This window comes from Hyperolius riggenbachi, chromosome 3 (assembly GCF_040937935.1).
Source record: "Hyperolius riggenbachi isolate aHypRig1 chromosome 3, aHypRig1.pri, whole genome shotgun sequence".
Taxonomy (NCBI): Eukaryota; Metazoa; Chordata; class Amphibia; order Anura; family Hyperoliidae; genus Hyperolius; species Hyperolius riggenbachi.
This window is the reverse complement of record NC_090648.1, coordinates 292,626,962-292,645,060: the sequence shown is the minus strand read 5'-3', so window position 1 is coordinate 292,645,060 and position 18,099 is coordinate 292,626,962. Positions and strand designations below refer to the sequence as shown.

Sequence of the window (18,099 nt, the reverse complement as noted above, 5' to 3'; positions counted from 1 at the left end):
CACTCATTGCTAACTATCTTAAAGAATCGGGTCTTCCCTCCCTCCCGGCTGAGACCTTAGAGGAGTTGGAACAACCGATCTCCTGTGATGAGGTCAGACAAGCAATTAAAGAATCCCTAACTGGTAAAGCCCCTGGCCCTGATGGGTTTCCGATAGAATATTACAAATCCTTTAAAGAAGAACTCTGCCCTTACCTGGTGAAGGCCCTTAACAGTATGATAGCAGATGATTCCCCTGCAATTTCCCTCCCCTCAGAGATGCTGACAGCACAGATCACAGTGATCCCTAAGGAAGGTAAGGACGTCACCTTGTGCTCCAACTACAGACCCATCTCCCTCCTTAACGTAGACTTGAAATTGTTTGCTAAAATCATCGCCAATAGACTCTCCCCTCTTATGAACCAACTTGTTCACCCTGACCAGGCCGGATTTATTCCATGTAGAGAGGCTAGGGATAATACTATTCGAGCAATTGATCTTATCAACTGGGCTCACTGCACTCGCACCCCCACTCTACTCCTGTCAACTGATGCTGAAAAAGCATTTGACAGGGTAGACTGGGGTTTCCTGACGGGTACGCTTAAGCTTATAGGTCTCCGTCCTCATATGCTCTCTTGGATCCTGTCTCTCTATGCGCAACCCACGGCCTGTGTCAGGGTCAACGGCACCTTATCAGACCCCCTATCTATCAGTAACGGCACTAGACAGGGCTGCCCCCTGTCCCCTCTAATATTTGCCCTGACATTAGAACCCCTCTTACGCACAATCCGTACTAATGTTGACATAAAGGGTCTCAGTCTACCATCATCTGAGCACAAGGTGGCGGCCTATGCCGACGACCTGCTATTTTTTATCACAGACCCCCACATCTCACTTCCTAATCTAGTACAAGTTCTAGATAATTATCAATCTTTGGCTAACTACAAAATAAATCCAGATAAATGTCAAGCAATGGGAGTGGCCCTACCCCCTGCACAAAAAGATAACATTCAGATAAACTTCCCATACAAATGGGTATCTCAATCTATCACTTATCTGGGAGTCCAATTGCCCCCAATACCCTCTGCCATATATAAAACTAACTTCCCCTCTATTGTGAATATAATCAAACAAGACCTGCAAAGATGGAATCGACCCAATTTTTCCTGGCTAGGTCGTGTAAACATACTGAAAAAGAATGTGCTTCCTAGAATACTCTACTTATACCAAGCACTCCCTATCACGCCTCCCTCCGAAAAACTTTAAAGACCTCAGAAAATGCTTTACACAATTCATTTGGAACAAAAAAAAGCCACGTATTCGACACTCAGCCATGATTTTACCAAAAAATCAAGGTGGCCTTGCTGTCCCAGACCCTAAAAAATACCACACGGCTGCCTCATTAGTTCGCCTAATTGACTGGCATCGACATGGCCCTATAAACGCTGGGTGCAAGTGGAACGTGATCTCCTGAAACAGGACCTCAACGTTCTCCCTTGGCTCTCCCCAAAATTCTCTGTTGAATTTATCTCCCCTGCCTCCACTCTCTCCACATTTACTAAAATCCGACATAACCCGCTAATCTCCCCCTGGCCATCTCCGCTAATTCCACTCCTAAATAACCCACTGTTCCCGCTGGGTTGTAAACCCAGAGGTTATAGTACATGGAGAACAGAAACTATCCTTAGGGCCAGAGACCTAATTAATAAAGAACATTGGACTCCCCTGTCTTCCCTTCAAACTACTAGGAACAATCCTTTCCTTGACAGCTGGAGTCTCATTCAATTTCAGCATTTCTTGCTTTCCCTAGGTACTAGGAAACAATTATCCAGAAATATTACACCATTTGAATCGATTTGCATGAACTCTGGTATGATCAAAAAATCTCTATCCCAGATTTACCAACTACTCATCTTGGATGACTCTTGGTCCACACACCTTAAAGAGAAGTGGGAATTGGAACTAGGTTCCACTTTTTCAGATAAGCAGTGGGAGAAAATCATTTTGCTCAATCAGAAGTCATCTATTTCAGCAAGAATCCAAGAGGCAAACTATAAGGTTCTTAGTAGATGGTACCATACACCTGTTAAGCTACATCAAATGTTCCCCACGGCAGATCCCCTATGCTGGAGGTGCAGGGCAGGACAAGGCACTTTACTTCATATATTTTGAAACTGCCCCCAGATCATCCCTTTCTGGCAGGCAGTACAGAAACTTATAAAAATACTCACAGATGGAGACCCCAATCCCGACCCAGCTTATTATCTGCTACACCATACCACCAAATCTATTCGCAGCTTTAAGAAATCACTTTCTAAACACTTGATACAAGCGACACGAATCCTAATCGCACGCCACTGGAAATCCAATACTCCCCCCTCTATCCCTGAATGGCTCACAGAAGTACATACAATTAGCCTAATGGAATCTATGACACACTCTATACACAACAGGGAAGAATCCCACAAACAAACCTGGGTACACTGGAATATATTTGTAGAATCTCCTGAATACAGGGACGCAATGGCTTCTACCTAATCACATTACTATCCTAGCCCCCCCCCCCTGACGTTCAAATACTATGATCTAAACCTTAACATCATACTCTTGCTGTGGCAGACCATCTGGGGTTCCCGGGGTTTCCCTGGGTTTACAGGGCTTTTCTTTCTACTTCCTCTTTTCTTTTTACTTTCTTTTTCTTACCTTTTTTTCTCTTTCTCTTCTTCCTATTGAGGTTTCTTACTCCCCCTTAACTCATAATGACTAAGGGAGCGATTTTACCTCTCCCTCCTCATTCAGCCACCAACCTAATTCCCACATAAGAAAGTGGATTGTACTTTATTAAAGTCAAATGTTGATTCGGTAGACAGGTGGGAGGAGAGGATCCGGAGACTATCATTCACGTCCCCTCCATTTTTCAAAATTATAATGCCCTGGGGGAATGATCCCCTTGGGCCCCAGGGTATTCTTAGACAGCTCTTTGGCCAACATGGATGGTCGTTTATTACTATACTCCTCATAGTGTCCTCTCTACCCTCTTAGGTGGTCTCCCGCCTCATCTCGTCCCACTTGTATATGTATTTCCCCCCATTTTTAGGTATAAGCTCTCTGGACTTTGAGACACCCCCGGTCCTTACTTTTGCATTTGTGGCGCTGGCTTGCCACCACATACAAAACATGTCATCAATTGGACGGTTGATGTCTTCGGGACCAATACTATTCTACACAATGTACTGTTTACCTGCACATTTTCCTGTGGCTCATGGTTGGACGTTATGTACTGGACTTTTTTACCTCACATTGATACTCATGTTTGTTATTTCTGTGAAAATTATATAGAAAACTGTTAAATAAAGAATCTTTAAAAAAATTTGTATCTAGCTTCAAAATCACATACTTTTATTTAAAAAACCACCACAGGTTATTTTCCCCTTAAAACCAGAGAAATGTTCACATTTCACGCTCCTCCAATTCAATCGCCATTAACTTTATTGCTACTTATCACAGCTAAACAATCTATATTTTGTTTTTTTGCTGGACAAACTATGCTTTCTTTGCATGGTACTTTTTGCTACAAGTTATTTTAATTCCTATGTTCTAAGTCATTATTTCTTAGTTTTTAGCCATTTTAGATTGAAAATAAAAAAGTGCCACTGTAGATAAAACCCACACATTTTATTTGCCCACCTGTCCTTGTTATTACAATATTTAAATTTTGTCCCTAGCACAATATTGTGGTGAAAAGATTTTATTTAGAAATAAAAATTTATATTTTTGTGTTTATTTATACTCTATCAATTATTACAAGTGAAGTAACATACAAAATAACAGTAATATACCCACACAACATTCATATTAACAAAAAAAAATAGATATCCCTAAGTAAAAATATATAGTGTTTAATTTGGGTAACCATGGGGGAGACTGAGGTGGCAGAAAGAGTGAACAACTATAGAGGATTTATTTTGTAATGTATTTTAATTTTACTTTTTGTCCACTAGATATCCCTACACTATCCTGTGTAAATTTTAATAAATGTTTACTGGCCTCTGGCTGAAGCCATGATCATTCATTCACAGGCACTTTGACCGGCTTTGGGAACACATGTACCCATTCCCCAATCATAGCTCCGAGGGGCAGAAACGGGGGTGCGCGGGTGCATGATCCTTAATCTTTAAGTGAAGTATTTAGGGGCATTTCTATAAACAGTGCAGTGGTCAACAAGTGGTTAAATCTACTTTTAAGTTTTACTGTTTCATTGTCTCTGCTCAATGACGAATTGAATTAAGTATGCCAGAGCTAAAAATCTATGAACTATTGACATTTACATCTCTTTCCTGCTCTTAGAAGCTATTTCCTGCCAGAAAAGTGTTTTATGGCTGTTCTTATCAGAGAGGGTTACGCTATAGTTTGACCAGACTGGACAGAAACTGTCACTTGTACTTCTGAACAAAGCATAGATATTTGTGTGGATGGCACTGTACATACATATGTCTATCTCATCATGTCACACAGCATTCCTTTAAAGAGGCACTGTAGTGACATATAGTATAATGCAGTAGATTATTCAGAAATGACAACTTTTATGTTAATTATCCTTGTTTCAGGATCAGAAACACTTCCTATATTTATACATGCTGTATATTAGCCTGTATGTAGTCCTGCCCTCACAGTAATGCTAAGCCTACGTTTTATAGATCTGTGGAATTCTCCCAGAGCATTCCGGGACATCAGGTATCATTTTCACTAGTTTCAGAAGCCGGCAAACAAAATTTCTGCAGAGCTGCAATGACAGCACTAAAGATGTCACCACCTATGATATATTTCAGTTTAAGTCAGGTGTGTAACTCAGGTTGAGTAAAGATTTTACAATTATAATGGTAGAGGAAGAAAGCCCTTAAAAATAGCACCTCCCACAGCAAAATTTGAAAAAGTATAACAAAAATCTTTATTCAACATTGGGTACATTAATAATCACAGTACTGATGATTCAATTAAGAATAAAACCATTTAAAAACCAAGCAATTATTCCAACATGATCCTTGCTGCATATGAAACAAATCACTCTAAATGCAATATATTGTATAATGACACAATGCTGCTGTCAGATATAAAACCCCACAGTAGGCTCAATATTGAGCCCAACAGGGGGAGAACCCGGGTTCAGTATACAACCTAATGTAATGCAGGACCAATAAACACCTGTGCAATAAAAAAAAAAAAAAAAAAAAAAACCACACAAACAAATATCGCATATATAGGATTATGAAATAAAGTGCACAATTGCCATCCAAGTATACAGTATTACTTGGATCTTGTCCTCTGAGGGGATTCCTTGTTCCCTGCTGTGCTGCTGAGATTGACTTCACCATTTCTGGGCTAAGTATCTCCTACTTTTTGCACTACTCCACTTTATGCTCTTTTTCCTATGGGCTGCTCCTTTGCCTTAATATTTTATTAGGCATCTTATCACTAGTAATACTGTATACTTGGATGGCAATTGTGCACTTTATTTCATAATCCTATATATGCGATATTTGTTTGTGTGGGTTTGTTTTTTTTTTCTTTCTTTCTTTTTTTTTTTTTTATTGCACAGGTGTTTATTGGTCCTGCATTACATTAGGTTGTATACTGAACCCGGGTTCTCCCCCTGTTGGGCTCAATATTGAGCCTACTGTGGGGTTTTATATCTGACAGCAGCATTGTGTCATTATACAATATATTGCATTTAGAGTGATTTGTTTCATATGCAGCAGGGATCATGTTGGAATAATTGCGTGGTTTTTAAATGGTTTTATTCTTAATTGAATCATCAGTACTGTGATTATTAATATACCCAATGTTGAATAAAGATTTTTGTTATACCTTTTCAAATTTTGCTGTGGGAGGTGCTATTTTTTAATGGCTTTCTTCCTCTACCATTATAATTGCTCTTGTTTTGAGCCCTAGCACACACAGTTATTTGGTTGAGGTGTTGCAGACACTCCCTAGAAACTATCTAAAGATTTTACAATGGGCAAACACCAACTAAATATTTTATTAAGAAATACTATAAAAATAAGCAATTCTGTGAATTACCTCATTTTGGTACAGTTCCTCTAAAGTATTAACACTGACCTGATTGATGCTGCTGATTTTTAAGACGTTTCTACAGACTACTGTATCTGTTCATTAACCTCCTGAGCGGTATGGACGAGCTCAGCTCGTCCATCACCGCCGGAGGCTGCCGCTCAGGCCCTGCTGGGCCGATTTTCCTCAAATAAAAAGCAGCACACGCAGCCGGCACTTTGCCAGCCGCGTGTGCTGCCTGATCGCCGCCGCTCTGCGGCGATTCGCTGCGAGCAGCGGCGAAAGAGGGTCCCCCCAGCCGCCCGAGCCCTGCGCAGCCGGACCAATCAGTTCCGGCCAGCGCTAAGGGCTGGATCGGAGGCGGCTGACGTCAGGACGTCGGCTGACGTCCATGACGTCACTTCGCTTGTCGCCATGGCGACGAGGAAAGCCAAACAAGGAAGGCTGCTCATTGCAGCCTTCCTTGTTACTTATGCTTGCTGGAGGCGATCAGAAGAACGCCTCCGGAGCGCCCTCTAGTGGGCTTTCATGCAGCCAACTTTCAGTTGGCTGCATGAAATAGATTTTTTTTTATAAAAAAAAAACCCTCCTGCAGCCTCCCTGGCGATCTCAATAGAACGCCGGGGAGGTTAAATGCAGAAAGGGTATTATGCTGGGAATACACCATGTGTTTTCCAGCAGATAGATGGTTCGATAGATAATTTCCGACATCTCCGATCTCACATTCGATAGTTTTACCGCTCGATTACTCATAGAAGTGAATGGAAAAAGATAAGAAAAACGGCGGAAGATAAGAGAATCGAGTGGAGAATCGAGCAGCAAAATCGATCGGGTGAAAAAAACACATCGTGTATTCCCAGCATTACATTCTGCTTTAGACAAGACAAGACATATACCATATCTACTGTGCTTTCCTCCTGGCGGACTCAAAGCGCTTGGGCTGCAGCCACTAGGGCATGCTCAGTAGGCAGTAGCAATATTAGAGAGTCTAGCTCAAGGTCTCCTTACTGCATAGGTGCTGGCTTACTGAACAGGAAGAGCCGAGATTTTAAACCAGGTCTTCTGTATCAGAGGTATAGCCCTTAATCATTACACTATCCAGCTACAGCTTTAAAGTGGATCCGAGGTGAACTTTTACTCATTGCATAATTGTGTTCCTTTACTATTGTTTATAGGGCATTCCTCAAGCAAAATACTTTGTTTTTGTTTTAATACTCTAATTCCCTATAAACTAAATAAACCATGCCCACAAGTTTTCAGAGAGCCTTGGCAGTAGCAAGGGCTCATGGGAGCTCAGTCTGGGCAGGGGGAGGAGGAGGTGTTACTAGCCAGAGATTTCAGAGGAAGAGGGCAGGAGGGGGATTAGGTTTTTTTTCACAGTCTGAGTGCTGATGGTGCAAATAAGGCTGCCTCTGTGTAATGTTTACAAACAACATGGCTGCTGTCATTGTATTACAGGAAGAAATAATCATTTTCTATTAAATCTGTTTGCAGCTAGATTTGCTGTGTAAACTATCTAAACTTTAGATAAGATATATAGACAAGTTACTTGTTATAGTTCGTTTTTCATCTTGGATCCGCTTTAAGAATCATGTAAGCACCCGGTTTCATTTGTCAACTACCTGTGAGCCAACCAGAAAATAAAACACCCTGTTCTAGCAAAGTATAAAGGATTTCAGTTCATATGGATTTTCTGGATCATTCATCTACATGACTAAACAACATCTTTATAAATGAAATACAAAGCAAGAATTATAGAATATACCATACACTTAAACAAATGCGTATCCAAAAATAAAATGTAATATGACAAAAGGTACAGAATACGATTATCTGAAGTCACTGGAGCCAAAATCTCTGGTACATTATGTAATTACCTTTAAAACAATTCCTTCACTGTTCACAATCACCATTGTAACTTGTACGTTTCTTGCAACACTTTTACCACCTTTTTCAAACTCTCCCTTCTCAATAGTGATGTACAAGTCATTCCTCATTTCACCTGTAAGATACAAAATCAAGTTATATTTCAGAATTCCAGCACACATCCAAAGAACATGTTTGACTATGCTCTTGGGAGACTGTAACGTGTACTTAAAGCAAAGCTGCATGGAAAATTGGGATGAGAGTAGTTACCAAAAACAACCAATTGAAAGCCTGGTTTAATTTAACAGTTGACACCTGACTGGTTACTTTGAACAACTGCTCCATGGTTTTACAGCTACCTGTGTAAATTAGACACAAAGTACAAAAAAAGGTTGGTGCAATAATAAGGCAGAAGTAGTAACAACCTTTAATTGTATTTTAAATGGCCTTAAACGGCCATTAAAACTAATAGTTAAAATCAATAAAATCAATAAACACAAGCAACCCTGCCTTGACTGAAATAAGGTTACTAGCTCTCTATTAATTGCTGTATATGATCACCTCTAGTTTTTGTTCCAGCCTAATTACACCACAGAAGCCCCTCTTTTTTTAACTAATAGGCATGGTAAACGAGAGGCTACGATGCCTACCTGATCAGAGAGGAATCTATCTGGATGTCCCTCCACAAAAAGATTTTCAATTCATTTGAAAAAGAAATGTAAAGAAAAAGAAAAAATATTCAAAAGCATTGAAAATTTGTGTGTTCCTGACGGGTCCTAGTCTCCCTGGGCCACGTGGTTCTCACCTGTCCACTGTGTGGTCCATCCCTGCTTTTGTTTCTCCCTGCCAGCTGCTCCATCTCCTTTGCCTCCTGTCCCCGGACAATTATAATATGTAATACAGGGGACATACACTAGAGATCCTGTGAAAACTAAAGGGCCCTAGTGTCTATCCACCTGTGTCACACATGCGCCCGGGGACACAGATGTGAGGACGACACCTGGGAAAAGCAGAGACCGTGGACCGGTACCGTGCGTTGGACAGGTGAGAGCATCAGATGCCAAATTGTACGCAACCAGCAACTTGTTCCCAATCAGCCGCCGATTGACGTAAATTTTCCACCTGGCCAGAAATCAGTCAATTGATCAGGCCAAATGCAGCACAGATTTCTCACGGATTCAATCAGAGTGATTAAATCGGCCGTATATCGAGAAGAATTTGATGAGTGTATGGTCTGCTTAAGCTTAGCAGTGCTGCCTTAGCAAACTCGTCATAGCCTGTGCTACAAGAGGAGCTAAATTTCAATTCCTCGGCAGTAGTAATGGTTCATTTCTGGACAAAAGACGGCATATCTCGGAAGCAAGGCTGTCATAAAGACACTGCAGTGTGCCAAAGAAAGCCAATATCATTAGGTAACAAAATGAATACAGAAAACAACAACAGGATAATTTGAGGGAATGATTGCCATTTCCAAGAAATCTAGAGTGATATCTGTTCTTCCTCCAGCTCACCAGGCATAATGACATCTGAAAAGCCAAGCTTTCTTGTTATCGAGACCCCACGGGTAAACACTGAGGAGTAATCTCTTCTAATTTGCTCAATGTCTCCATGCAGCAGCTGAAGGGAAACTGCCAAGCCTGGAATCAAAGAATTTAAAGAGGCACACAAGTTAAAACACTCATCAGACATTTCAAGGCTGTTTACATCATTTATACTCCAGTAAGCAATACTTTTTTTTTTCTAGTAAGAATCTTTAATGGGCTGACTACCCTACCTGAATCTTTAGTCAAGGTGATTTAGTTACCATAGAAACTACTTGTTTCCAGAGTTACAATACTGAAAATATAGTATGCATTACAGCACTGCCATTATACCAGTACATGCTAAAAATGTGTACCTGTGACCATCACAATATAAGACTAAATAACAACTATAAGCTAATATCACATATGTGGCACGCATGTAGAAAAAAAAAAACCTATACTCTAGTTAAAAGCTTTTGTTTTTTTATCTATAGTCCTTAAAATAAAACTTCACTTCATAAAAACTAATAGGCGTGACTTGAATCAGTGAGCTACAGTTAATTTTGTAATATAATATTTTTTTTTAAATATCTTATTTTATGCATTCCTTGCAGAGCCTAGATATTCAAAAAAGTCTCCAAGCATGACATCTACATTTAGCAATGCTCTCTTTAAAATACAGACTACCAAGAAACAACCCATTAACTCCCTCTTCCTGTAAGTGTAATTAGTTGCACAAAACAGGAAACACTGCAACTCTGGAGTATAGCCTGCACTAACCTGAAAAATGGCAAAACCAATATACAAGATCTTCTAAAAAAAAATAGCATATTGTGATAAACTTCATTATTTTCTGTAATGTACTGATAAACATTAGACTTTCATATATTTTAGATTCATTACACACAACTGAAGTAGTTCAAGCCTTTTTATTGTTTTAACTACTTTGGCCTCCTGGACGTACTAGCTACGCCCAGGAGGCCATGTGCGCTCCCGCGGCCGATCGCGCGCGTGCACACGTGCTCCCGGCCGCGGATCGTTAGCCCACGAATCAGTGAATCGGGCTATGGTGCCCGATCACTCATTCCTCTCCCTCGCAGAAAAAGCGACAGCTTCTCTCAGAAGCTCTGCTTTTTCTGGCTGTTGCGTCCCCCATACTTCCCTCTAAGCGTATGTTACGCTTAGAGTGACGTCATGTAAACAAACTCATGGCCACCATCTTGTGGCCAAAAAGTAAAACTACAACTAAAAGTAAAAAAAAAAACCTTAACACACATTTACATTATAAAAGTTCTGTTTACATCCCACCCTCCCAAAAAATACCCAAATAAAATGTTTAATATAAAAAAAAAAAAACCATGTAAATAATAATAAAAAAAACATGTAAATATTTACCTAAGGGTCTAAACTTTTTAAATATCAATGTAAAGATGAAATATTTCTATACTTTTTTTTTAATTTTAAACTTGTAAATAGTGATCGATGCGAAACGGAAAAAATGCACCTTTATTTCCAAATAAAATATTGTCGCCATACATTGTTATAGGGACATAATTTTAATGGTGTAATAACCGGGACATATGGGCAAATACAATACGTGAGTTTTAATTATGGAGGCATGTATTTTAACACTATAATGGCTGAAAACTGAGAAATAATGATTTTTTTTCCGGTTTTCTCTTATTCTTACTGTTAAAATGCATTTACAGTAAAGTGGCTCTTAGCAAAATGTATCACCCAAAGAAAGCCTAATTGGTGGCGGAAAAAACAAGATATAGATCAGTTCATTCTGATAAGTAGTGATAAAGTTATAGGCTAATGAATGGGAGGTAAACATTGCTCGGATGCATAAAGTGAAAACGACTGAAGGCTGAAGTGGTTAATATTGAGGATTTTGGCATACAGCTCATGAAAACCCAAAATTCCTATCTCAAAAAATTAGCATATTTCATCCGACCAATAAAAGAAAAGTATTTTTGAAACAAAAAAAGTCAATCTTCAAATAATTATGTTCCGTTATGCACTCAATACTTGGTCGGGAATCCTTTTGCAGAAATGACTGCTTCAATGCGGCGTTGCATGGAGGCAATCAGCCTGTGGCACTGCTCAGGTGTTATGGAGGCCCAGGATGCTTTGTTAGCGGCCTTAAGCTCATCCAGAGTGTTGGGTCTTGCGTCTCAACTTTCTCTTCACAATATCCCACAGATTCTCTATGGGGTTCAGGTCAGGAGAGTTGGCAGGCCAATTGAGCACAGTAATACCATGGTCAGTAAACCATTTACCATTGGTTTTGGCACTGTGAGCAGGTGCCAGGTCGTGCTGAAAAATGAAATCTTCATCTCCATAAAGCTTTTCAGCAGATGGAAGCATGAACCCACTTTTGAACCAGAAACAGCGGCAGAGGCGCCTGACCTGGGCTACAGAGAAGCAGCACTGGACTGTTGCTCAGTGATCCAAAGTACTTTTTTCTGATGAAAGCAACTTTTACATGTCATTCGGAAATCAAGGTGCCAGAGTCTGGAGGAAGACTGGGGAGAGGGAAACGCCAAAATGCCCGAAGTCCAGTGTCAAGTACCAACAGTCAGTGATGGTCTGGGGTGCCATGTCAGCTGCTGGTGTTGGTCCACTGTGTTTTATCAAGGGCAGGGTCAATGCAGCTAGGTATCAGGAGATTTTGGAGCACTTCATGCTTCCATCTGCTGAAAAGCTTTATGGAGATGAAGATTTCATTTTTCAGCACGAAGAGAAAGTTGAGAGACGCAAGACCCAACACTCTGGATGAGCTTAAGGCCGCTATAGAAGCCTCCTGGGCCTCCATAACACCTGAGCAGTGCCACAGGCTGATTGCCTCCATGCCATGCCGCATTGAAGCAGTCATTTCTGAAAAAGGATTCCCGACCAAGAATTGAGTGCATAACTAAACATAATTATTTGAAGGTTGACTTTTTTTGTTTCAAAAACACTTCTTTTATTGGTCGGATGAAATATGCTAATTTTTTGAGATAGGAATTTTGGGTTTTCATGAGCTGTATGCCAAAATTATCAATATTAAAACAATAAAAAGGCTTGAACTACTTCAGTTGTGTGTAATGAATCTAAAATATAGGCAAGTCTAATGTTTATCAGTACATTACAGAAAATAATGAACTATCACAATATGCTAATTTTTTGAGAAGATCCTGTACACTTTCTTAGAAGAAAGGGTGAGTGCTATGCATGTGGCTGTCTCTGCAGACACAAAAAACCCTTTTCACTGGTTTTCCTTTGTTTTCACCTATATCTATGTTACATTTTTAAGCTTCCACAGAGCAAAAATATAATATAATTAACATAAGAAAAGTAATATTAAAATTAAGTTAATCAGGAACAACTTGGTAATTATTTTGCTTGTAAATGCGCTGAACTGTTATTTTTTTATCAATTGGGTGATGAGACATTTATGAGAAGTTGTGTGAATAGAGTCAAAAGTAGTAAATCTGAATTAATATTTGGAAAATTCCCCTGTGACTTATAAACCTGAAATGAGAGTATTGTTTTTTTTATCAACAGTAGTAGGGTTTTACTTTTTAAAATAATGAAACTATAAACACACTCTTTACCTAACAAAAAAGAAAAAGTAATAAAGTGACAGAGGCTACATTTTATAGATATGCAAATATACCGGATGTCCTGACAGCTCAAGGCACACAATTTGCTAAACACTGTTTATAGGGTGTGAACTCAAGCTGGGAATCTTACCACAACCCCAAAAAATAGATCAAGCATTTTTTTTTCTGTAGCAAAATAAGTTGCACCTAAAGAATCCATGTCATAGGGGTGTCAGGAATATAGCAGCTAGTTGAGGCTGATGATGTAAGGATAATACAGGAGTATATTATCATTTTTCTATCTGCTGTGTATTATGTCAGCCAGTCTGGTATTGAAGGTAGTGGGGCTAGCTTCATGGACTGTTAATGTGATTGTGTGTGTGTGTGTGTCAATAGACAGACATTAGCATACAATTCCTCTGGACAGCCGGAAATAGGTAATTAGGTTCCCTTTTGTCTGCCACCCTGCAAATGTGGGGCATTGCTTTGATCTTTTGTATTAATGTAGACGGCTGCCTGTTGGTCAAAACAATATCCGACTAAGTGAGTCGACTAAGTGAGTCTGCCAAGTTCAAAGTGGACAGGCATGTTTGACATTTACATATGACAGGCCGGCTGGAATGTTGAGGAAGCCTTAATCAATTGTCACCTGGCGTGGGGGAAGTCCTTTTTGATGACCTGAAAACAGACAGGAAAAACCTTGAAATTCGCATGTCACAGCTAGACCAGATGTGACAAGTGGCTCGGCAGACCGTGATGTCACAAACGGGGAAATTGCGTTAGTCTTGGGGCAAGAAATTGCCTCTGGCCAGGAAATGGCTTATTATGCCAAGAGCAGTCAAGTCCCCACCTTTGATCTGCTGTGAAATACACTTTTAAAACTAGTTCCTCCCCTTCCTAATGAAGTTGCAGCCTCCTGGCGTATATCCCAGTATAAGAAGCAGGGTTAGATATCTAAAAAATGGTTTCTCTCTGGAGATAGCAAGGACGCTAAGGGCTGCCCGACTACTGGTCGAAGCGACGTGCTCCTGCCAATAACGTTCAAACAACGCGGTAACGTTTATTTTTCCCTTTTATTTCGGCAACCTGTCGTGTGTGTATTTTTGTAACTTTTATCTTGTAACTTTTACTTTGTACTTTTTTTACTTTGTTTTTTGTACATCTTTTGTATATGTTACGGCCAGAACCCGAAGTTTGGCCACTTCTAGTTCTGGCCGGCCACTTCGGGTTCTGGCCGGCCAATGTGCGAAGTGGCTGCTGCGCTGCGGCCTATGTTAGAAATGGATTTATTTCTGTGACATTAATGTATCTTCTGGCCGCAGCGCAGCGGCCAAACGTATAACCACTTAGTTAATTTATTGCAATTAAGCCGGCGGCAATGTAACAATTCAAGCCGCCGGCTTTTTATCTGCCTCTCTCTCTCTCTCCTCTTATGGGCAGCCGGCGGGGGACACGCGTGTCCGCGAGAGTCGTTCGTCGCACCAGGAAAGCAGAGCGGGGAGGCTGCAGACATTGCTTCTGCCAGCACCCGCTCTGCAAGAACGGCAGGATTCCCTGCCGCGACGAACGACTCCGGGGGGGGGGGGGGGAACAATCGTGTCCCCGCCAGCTGCCCATAGGAGAGCGAGAGAAGCGGGGGGAAGGAGGAGAGAGAGGCGGGGGGAGAAGGAGAGAGAGGCAGAGAAAAAGCCGGCGGCTTGAATTGTTACATTGCCGCCGGCTTAATTGCATTAAATTAACTAAGTGGTTATACGTTTGGCCGCTGCGCTGCGGCCAGAAGATACATTAATGTCACAGGAATAAATCCATTTCTAACATTGGCCGCAGCGCAGCGGCCACTTCGCACATTGGCCGGCCAGAACCCGAAGTGGCCGGCCAGAACTAGAAGTGGCCAAACTTCGGGTTCTGGCCATAACATATATATTAAGTTCTGCATTGTTCCATGTTTTTTCTGGAATATTAAATTGTTATTTAAATAAGTGACTTCTGCTGTACTAAACTAACACTCATAGCCTAGAAGAGACTGAAGTGCAACTGTGTATAAATCCATGCCTAATTGTACGTTTGAGCAACCCTACAGTATGAGATTGTAATTGCATTGTGTGTGGGGCGTTTGTCATACGTTGGCCTAAAGCGCGCAGCTAACCCAACGTACGAAAACGCCAGTGCGAGTAGCTCGACAGCAGAGTGGCTAACAGTATCGTTCAGAACGACTGTTAGTGGTTTTGCTTCACTACAGTGTAAGATTGCAACTGTGCGTGTGTGTGCGTGGCGTTCCCTTATTCGGCCTAAAGCACAAAGCTGACCCGAATACGAAAACGCGGATTGCGTGCAGAGCACTCGACAGCCGAGTGGACATGTCTAGCAAACCGCTAGTGGTGGCAGTAAGAAGCTTTTTAGGGGTCACAGCCTTGTTTGTAGCTTGAATAAGGCTGTTTCCTGCTTGATCTGGTCAAACCCGCAGTCGGGAATCGTATACGCAGGCTTGCCGCGGGCCGATTCCTGACAAGGGGGACATTGAAATTTCATTTATCTGCACTTTGCATCAGTTTTGCATTAAGTTGAAGCTCACAGCAACTGACTCAGTGTAAATCAGCCCTTAAAGTGGATCCGAGATAAACTTTTACTTATTGCATAATTGTGTTCCTTTCATATAGTTTATAGGGCATTCCTCAAGCCAAATACTCTTTTTTTGTTTTGTTTTAATACTCCAATTCCCTATAAACTAAACAAGTCTCGCCCACAGCTTTTCAGAGAGCATTGGCACTCAGTCCCAGGTAGCAAAGACTTATGCGAGCTCAGTCTGAGCAGGAGGAGGAGGAGGAGGAGGAGGAGGTTACTAGCCAGAGATTTCAGAGGCAGAGGGGAGGAGGGGGAGTGAAATTTTCCACAGGCTTAGGGCTGGAGATGCTATCAGCTTGCTTCAGTGTAGTGTGACAAACAGAACATGGCTGCCCTCATTGCATCACAGCAATAAATAATAAAACTTTTTAAGTCGTTTGCAGCTGTGTAAACTATCTAAACTTTAGATAAGATATATAGACAAGTTACTTGTTATAGATACTTTTTCATCTCAGATCCACTTTAGAGACCATTCTGTCAACACAATGGTAAAGACTAACGTACAGATACACTGGTCATCAGCCTGTTCAGTTCTTTAACCTCCTTATTGGTAATCCCAAGTCAGGCTCAGGACGGAAAACAGCAGAACAGGGTGGTAATCCTGTACCTGAGTGAGTTTCATGCAGGAGCTGCTGCAGACCTCTCTGAGGTATGTTTTTCTTCTTGTTTGTAGGGTCTAAAAGCTTGTAAAAAAAATGTTATGGCTTTTAGACCTTAAATCTCGAAATAATTCTAATGCCCGGGAGGTTAAAGAGGGAAGGTGGGAGGAAAAGCAAGACCAAGAAGTGTTCTACTGCAGAGACTACAACACAAAAACAGACAGACCATTTATATTGTGCTTTTCTCCTGGCAAACTCAAAGCGCTAGTGGTGTAGCCATTAGGGTGCGCTCCATAGGCAATAGCAATGGTAGTCTTGCTCAAGGTCTCCTCACTGAATAGGTGCTGGCTTACTGAACAGGAAGAGCAGAGATTCAAACCCAGGTCTCCTGTGTCAGAGTCAGAGCCCTTAACCAGTACACTATCCAGCCAAAAGAGTTCAACAATAAACTAATAATGCCAGATTGCGAATAGTCTTTTCACTGGTGTCAGGTGACACCTGCTGTACTCACACTAGATTTCTGAATGATCTTTTCACAAAAGATCAGGCTGGCATTGGTCATTAAAACTCTAGCGTGTGCACACCTAGCTTTAGTGATGTGATTTTTTTTGTTTACTCTGTTGCATTACAGTCAATGTGTCAATGCTACATTTGTTAAAGAGAACCTGAACTGAAAATAAAAAGTCAATATAACCATACACAGGTCACACTTACCTCCTGTGTAATCTACTCCTCAATCTCTTTCTCCTCTCCTGCATTCCATTTGTCCACTGTGATCAATGGAATTTTTCATTCTCCATTTTAAAAATGGCCATTACCCCATGACAGCTTCCTGGTCAGCACCCTGTTAAACTGTAATATCGCCCACTTGATCAATAGGGAAACATGGACATTACCTTGCACATTCAGTTGTAACTGACAGCTGCTGATATATAACTGACAGCAACTGGTATGTTTCAGTTCTGACAAAATATTGTCAGAACTGGAAGGGATCACTGTAAGAAGAAAATAGTGAGCTTCTGCGAGTAACTGACGGTGAGGTGAGTAAGTAATATTCATTTGCAGCTACTTCGTGTTTATTTTAAATAATTTTACTCGCTTCAGGTTCCCTTTAAACTATAAATGATGATGATGATGATCATGCAATCAATGTTTCCATTTGAAGATAATGATAAAGTAAAAATTTGCCATACCATTTTTTTTAAATTCTTGCAATAATGTAATTGACGTAAATATTTTTTTTCCTTACTGACAGTAAAATGTTATATTAATTCTACCATGAAGTACATCCTTTAAGAGCTATTCAGAGCGACATTGCAGAAATCTCCTTTGCGCAGTTCTATATGAAGAATGCACTTTGCAGTCCCATCCTTGATTATTTGATTACACAAAATGAGTTGTTATGAAATGAGCATGTGCTGCACTCAGCAGGAAATAATGGCAATCACATTTCTTTGTTCATTACAAAATGCATTTTGCATGTTTTACATAACTGGAATTATGTTTTGGCAAGTTATTAAATATCTAAAGGAAAAAAAACCTATACATAATTATTGAACAGTGAAATTGCAGAATAATAAATTAATTAGTATTCCTAGCGTACTAATCAAACTAGAAAAATTAGAGTGGAAAATGCTAATATCTAGCAGATATGTTCCAGAGTACTGCTGTGCAAATAAGACTCCTGAATGCTTCAAAATCTGATATGTCACATAAGCATCTGGGAACAGAATGCTAGGCAAGGTTTTATTCCCAAGTAGGTAGAAGGACATTTTTCACATGGGACAGATTTATGAAAACTAAGGAATAAAGACCAAATGTTGAGCTGCTACCCATATAAAATAAATAAGGTGCA

General features: G+C 40.5%; 1 protein-coding gene across 2 annotated transcripts in view; it reads right to left on the bottom strand.

Moving 5' to 3' along the window:
• Positions 1-18,099, bottom strand: part of DOCK4 (dedicator of cytokinesis 4) — a 480,752-nt gene that overhangs the window by 228,372 nt on the left and 234,281 nt on the right. For both annotated transcript variants that reach the window (XM_068276501.1, XM_068276502.1), the window contains exons 13-14: positions 9,425-9,550; positions 7,925-8,049 (exon numbers count right to left, since the gene is read on the bottom strand). In XM_068276501.1, coding sequence (XP_068132602.1) covers positions 7,925-8,049; positions 9,425-9,550 — 251 coding nt within the window. The remainder of the gene's footprint in view (positions 1-7,924; positions 8,050-9,424; positions 9,551-18,099) is intronic.